At 32.6% G+C, this 6,554-nt stretch overlaps 1 protein-coding gene across 1 annotated transcript; it reads right to left on the bottom strand.

Moving 5' to 3' along the window:
* Window positions 1–341: 341 nt before the first annotated feature.
* Window positions 342–4,004, bottom strand: BIO2 (Radical SAM superfamily protein). Its single transcript, XM_079078602.1, has 6 exons — window positions 3,630–4,004; window positions 3,198–3,377; window positions 2,990–3,096; window positions 2,702–2,907; window positions 2,496–2,635; window positions 342–855 (listed from the first exon to the last, which is right to left on the bottom strand). Exons 1-6 carry the CDS (start codon window positions 3,831–3,833, stop codon window positions 553–555), a joined length of 1,140 nt encoding a protein of 379 aa, XP_078934728.1. The 5' UTR covers window positions 3,834–4,004; the 3' UTR covers window positions 342–552.
* Between the last annotated feature and the right edge of the window lie 2,550 nt (window positions 4,005–6,554).

Genomic DNA, 6,554 nt, shown 5'->3' with positions numbered 1-6,554 from the left:
GGTAGAGAATGAGGAGATCCCTTCTTCTGGAGAAGAATGGTTTCTTTTATACCTGTTGTCGTCGAAGCATGTCCCCGACATTACCAAAAGCTATGTCAATATAGTTTATCAAAAGCTAGCTTATAACCTAATTCATAAGCTTAAATAAACTAGTTTTTTGACTTTACCAAACAACAAATCACAATAAAGTAGCGGCATAACCTAATCTGTCGACTAAGATTCAAATGACAAGAGTCTTAAGTCCATGTTCCCCATCTACTACCATCTTTTTAGGTTGAACAACAATAACTACAGTTTTTTATTTTATTTTTTTATTTTTTTGGTATTGATTTCAGTCTCCGTCCAAAAAAACTACACCTTTTTACGTGTAACAACAACGCATTACATATGCCACAAACCATCAGTTTTAACCATAAACAAGTCCAACCAAACCAAATCATTAATACATCTAACTCCTACATCTCATAACATCTCTAATTTCATCATCTTCAACTTAACCCTTATCAAGAAAAACAATTAACAAGATACAACAGTTGTCATGTTTCAAAAACCTCAACCAGAACTAGAAACAGCTTCCTCAAGAAGAGGTTGTTCATGTTCATGTTCATCTGAGAAGGTGGGGGGTTTTGGGATCAGACCAAGGAGCTTAAACATTGACTGGTCAGCATCAAAGTCGTTATTTGGAGTTGTCAAAAGCTTTTCACCAGTAAAAATGGAGTTTGCTCCAGCAAGAAAACACAAAGCTTGTTCTGGAACTGAAAACTTTACTCTTCCAGCAGACAATCTCACCATTGCTTTTGGCATTGTGATACGCGCTGTTGCTATCATCCGCAACATCTCCCATATTTCAACCGCCTTCATGTCACAAAAAAAAAAAAAAAAAAAAAAAAAAAACATTATTTTGAAAAGGGCTAAATGCAAAACATAGCAATGTACTTTCATATCCTTATATATATTTTTTCTTATTAAGGAATTGTACTTTGAAAAATCTTCCCAACTATATTTCCATGTAAGATGAATTTGGGTTAATCTCAAAAAAGACCTTATATTTTATGTTTTTTTCCGGATTAAACCTCAAAAAAAAAAAAAAAAAAAAAACTTGTATTTTTTCATTTTTCCAGATTTGGTCCGTATAGTCATTTTTTGCCAAAAAAAAAAAATTGTAAAATGTGAGTTTTTTTGAGAAAAACTAAAAAAGTTGAGGGTTTATTTGGGAAACATTTTGAAGGTTGAAGGTTTTTTTGGGAAAAAAATACAAAGTTGAGGGCTTTTTCGTGAAAAATGAAAAGTACAAGGTTTTTTTCAGGTAAATTTTTTTTTTTGAGGTTTAATCCAGAAAAAACACAAACTATAAGGTCTTTTTTGAGATTAACCCAAGATGAAACCCTAAGTTTTTTTTTTTAACATTTTGTGTAGGGATAAATGCAAAGAATAGCAATATACTTTCATTTGTTTGTGTATTATAAGCATTTAAATTTCATTTCTTTGTATTACAACATTAGGTTATTTATTTTTCTAATTAAGGAATTGTAAGCTAACAATTCTAGGGTTAATCTTATAAAAGACCTTATATTTTGTGTTATTTCCGGATTTAAACCTCAACTTTATTTTTTTACCTGAAAAAGTCCTTGAAATTTTTCGTTTTTTTCCGATTTGACCCATTTACTTATTTTTTTCGAAAAAACTTGTAGAATGTGAGGGTTTTTTTTGAGAAAAACTAACAAAGTTGAGGGTTTATTTGGAAACAGCTAGAAGGTCGAGGGTTTTTTCGAGTAAAAAAAAAAAGGCAAAGTTGAAGGTTTTTTGGGAAAAAGTACAAGGCCTTTTTCAGGAAAAAAAATAAATGAAGTTTAATTTGGAAAAAACACAAAATATAAGGTTGTTTATGAGATTAACCCAAAATTCTAACAACTTTTCCTTGAATTTGCTGAAAAACATTACTTTCTTTTTTTTCTACTACAACATTGAAGTTTTATTTATTTTTTTTCTTATTAAGGCATTGGGCTTTACAAAATCTACTTACTTATAGTATTTAACTTTCAACTTTTATCTTATTAGGAAATTATGCTTTGAAAAACAACCTGTTTATAACATTGAAAATAGTTTTGTATATGAATGACATTTTTATAATTGGGAAAATTTTAAATACAATGTTTCTAATAAGAAGAGATAATAGTAGAACTTTTTATAATAAACAAATAAAGAAAGTTGCCTTTCTATTTCTTGCAGTTAAACCTTTTGAAAATAGTGATAATTTATATTCTATGTTTTTTCCAGATTAAACTTAAAAAACTTCATTTTTTCCGAAAAAACACTCAACTTTGTCTTTTTTTTAAAGCCTCTACAAAAGGAACATGTACTACTTATTTACATTATGTTGTTTCAAAGCAACTTTCACTCTTCGAATTTTGGGTTTTATTTACATTATGTTAACAACCAAAAACTGATTATTGCAATTATAATCCGAAATTTTTACTAACAAAACCATAAAATACCTTTTGATCTTCTAAAGGTGTGCCTTTTACAGCAACAAGCGCATTAATTGGAACACTTTCAGGGTGAGAAGGAAGTGTAGCCAATGTATGCAACAAACCAATTCTATCCTCTTCAGCTTCACCAAGCCCTATTATTCCTCCTATAAATTAAATCAAAATGTTAAAACAAAATCAACTCTTTAACCTAATAATTTAACCAAAATTACCTGAACAAACATTAATCCCTGCTTCACGAACATGCTTGATGGTTTCCAATCTTTCATCATATGTTCTTGTTGTAATCACATTAGGGTAATACTCTCTTGATGTATCAAGATTATGATTGTATGCTGTAAGCCCTGCTTTCTTCAGTTCTAAAGCTTGTTGCTTTTCTATCATTCCTAAAGTACAACACACCTCCATTCCCATACCCCTGTAAACCATAACAGATAATCAGATTTCATAAGGTATTTGTAGGTTGAAGATAAGAGATTACAGTTTACATTATTACATACCTTATTTCTTTCACATATTCAAGAATCTGTTTGAAGTTGGTTTTCCTTCCTATGGTGTCTCTCCATGCTGCACCCATGCAAAATCGAGTGCTTCCAGCCTCTTTTGCCTAACAAGTGATAGCAGAGATATGTAAGAATGTGAATTCTTGTGATTAGAATAAATTGGGTGTAGAAAATGAATGGGTGATTAGGGGAAATTTAAAAGTACCTTTTGTGCTGCTTCCAGAACAGCGTCTTTGTTCATGAGCTTTTGTGCTTTCAATCCTGTATCGTATCTAGAAGATTGGGGGCAATATGAACAATCCTCACTGCATCCGCCGGTTTTTATGGATAGAAGTGTACATTGCTGAACCTCCCTGAAGTTTTGAGCATGTCTATGAACTTGAGCCTGTAGAAAAACACATTTCATAAGGAAGATTACACAACATATCCATTGGTGATAGCGAGAACAACATTAGAAATTCATATCAATCATTAAACCTAACCATGATACGATAAAATCGAGATGTGTTTACTTGCATTTCTGCTTAAAAAGCTAAGATAGGTAAAACATATAAACACTCCGATCACCAGAGTAGATAAAATCATAAAATGTAAAGAGGGAAAAGGGAAAAGGGAAAAGGGAAAAGAGAATACGCACTCCATGAAAGAGAAGGTCGAGAAGAGGAGAATCGTAAACGGACTTAATCTCTTCTCTTTTCCAATCAGTTCTCGGACCTTCTCGTATCGTTCGCTCCGCTTCCACAGCCGCCGCCGACGAGGAGAAGTGCAAGGAGCGCGGTTGCAGATCCAACATTGATGAAAAAGCTCGTCGATTTGGACGAATCGACCTGATTAGAATCATCTTTTTCTCTCACTAAAAAGAGAACACCGGCGATTGATAGACGAAGCAGAACGAAGGTTTTTGATGATGCACAGTCTATGTGACCGTTTGCTTCAGTCTCATAGATAGCTCCGCCGGCCGTACTGATCAACTACCTAAAAAGCACAGAGGCCAAGTTAGAGTGACGCGTGCAAATGCGATGATAACTTATTAATCCAAATTAAATAATTAAAATATTATAACTTCATGGTTAGGTGAGATTTTGTTGAAATGTCTCAACTTTCAAATTGAAACATGTTTTGTTCATCGGAATTTCGAAGTGTATTTGTTTGTTTTTTTAGGACGGAATAAGAATTGTGTTTCTAGAGTGGAAAAAGAATTATGGGTTGTTTGGTAATACATGAATGATTTAGCGTTAAATGGTTAATAGTAAGTCTTATTGATTAAAAGTCTAAAATGATTCATGTTGTTTGGTAAGATTGTTGAATAAGTGTTAAATGAAAACGATTAACATTTTAACCTTGAGAATATTTTTTGCTAAATGAATTATTTTCTGTTTAATAAAACATCTAAATAAACATGTTGAAATGTAAATATCAGAAAACATCAATGGAAATATCATAGTAAATAATCTTTGGTAATCTACAAAAACATACTAAAATCCAAATTGAACAAGGCACGTTGCATATAATTTTTATTTTGAGGCATTTGAAAATAAATGATTAGCAATGTGGTATGTGAATTGGTCATATTCATGGCTTGAGAGCCCCTTTCTATTACGGGTAAGTTTTGTTCCCTAGTTTCTCCATCAAGTAAGAGTAGACATGGTGTCCTCTTCAAAATACATAAATAATTGGTTGTAAATATTGCATTTTCCATATAGAATTATAGACCGTGAAACATGCAATTATTGTGTCTCTCTGTATTGGAAAAGGATAAGGAGTCGTTTGCTTTAGAATTCGAAATGTTGCTTTCAAAATAGCATAAGGATATTCAATAACATTTATGAGTTGTGTATGAGTATGATTGAATCTTTCTTTTTTAGTCAATCGACTAGCAAATATATTGTATTACGTATGAAGTCATAAATCCATGAGTGTTGGTGTATGAAGCGTAACAAATGTAATATTTTTATATAAACGTGAATGTGACAATAATATTAGCTAAAAAGATACATGTATTAAACACTCAAACTTAAAGAAAGTTTACAAATTCAGTGAACAAAATATGTAACACCCCCAATTTTTCAAACTTTTTCAAAGCTATGGTTAAACCACTTAGGTTTTCAAATCATGCAACAAACATTAGAGTTAAAATAAAACATGAGTTATCAAAACAAAACTGTTAGGTGTTATCGAAATTGTATCAAGCAACCATATCTTAACAAATTACGATTACAAGATCGATTCATATGTAACTTATCACTCCATCTAAGTCTCCCATGGACTTCAAAATCACCAAGTCAATTTACATCTTGGAACTAGTACTTGAGATACATGGCATTAAAAGAGATATGTAAGACAAAGATGTCTTGTGAGATACGTGGGTTATAGGCCCAAAAACATTTATCACAACTTATAAAAAATTTCAAAGTATAAAACATATATCAAGCTGACCGAGGCATACAGATATATAAAGAACATAACACAAGGTATGTCACAAACATTTATTTTATTATAAATTATTTTGGGGTTACATTGTTTTAAAAGACAAGCACGCTTCCTAAACAAGACTAAAGACGATAAACAGACGGAACTAAAACTCCAGCAACTTCCTTATAGACTTCATTCTCCTTGACAACTATCCTCCTCCGTGACACGACAATCCCCCACACTCATCTCCTTGATAATACATGTATTTTTGAAAACGTCAACATAATGTTGGTGAATGCACATGTTTTTAGAATTTTCGACTTTAATTTGGTTGTATTAATTTAAGAATCTTTTTTCTTTCAGAAAAACTTTTCCTAAAGTATTTTATCAACCCTAGCTTATTATTTTTTTAGGATATCTAACGATCCTATATTATTATATTATTAGGATATATTTATTAATCCTAATTTACTATCTTTGTAGGATATCTAACAATCCTAATATATTTTATCTACCACTCTAAGGCATCCCTAATGGTAGTCTGAACTCTAAGGTGATTTAATGTATTACCATGAGCCCCCATAATCGATGTTGTTTGACTTAAAATTTTGTCGCGCCACGACATAGCACACATAACATAAACGAACAAACATGTTGGGTCCAATCAGTCATCGAACTAGAATACACCCGGGTCCACAGCCATCGGTCTGAATTATCCCTGGCCCAATCAGTCATCAGAATGGAATGACAATATACATCAGGTCCACTCAGTTATCGGAATGGAATACCCTCAGGCGCTTAGTACGAGTTTGGCATGCCAACCGGCCCTCAACTTGTATCTGGAATGCTCCCGAACCCTCAGTATGAGTCTGGCATGCCAACCGCCCCTCAGCTCATATCTGGAATGCTCCCGGGTTTGTTGGCTACAAAACAAAGCAATACAACCTCAACCCAACACAATATGTCGACATATAACAGATAACAAACATAAGCAATAGATAGATAATCATGCAGACAGAAATCACAGGTAGTCCTACAGATCTATCAGTCTATGCATATCAGCGACTTGCAAATAATCATACAGATCTATCATATACTCAGCATATCAATGTATAGCAGGATATCAATCCAACGGACCGGCCTTGATGCC

This window comes from Lactuca virosa, chromosome 2 (genome assembly GCF_052849685.1).
Source record: "Lactuca virosa cultivar CGN04683 chromosome 2, Lactuca_virosa_CGN04683_v6, whole genome shotgun sequence".
In the NCBI taxonomy this organism is placed as follows: Eukaryota; Viridiplantae; Streptophyta; class Magnoliopsida; order Asterales; family Asteraceae; genus Lactuca; species Lactuca virosa.
The sequence above is the reverse complement of the archived record's forward strand: the minus strand, read 5'-3'. Positions and strand labels throughout refer to the sequence as shown.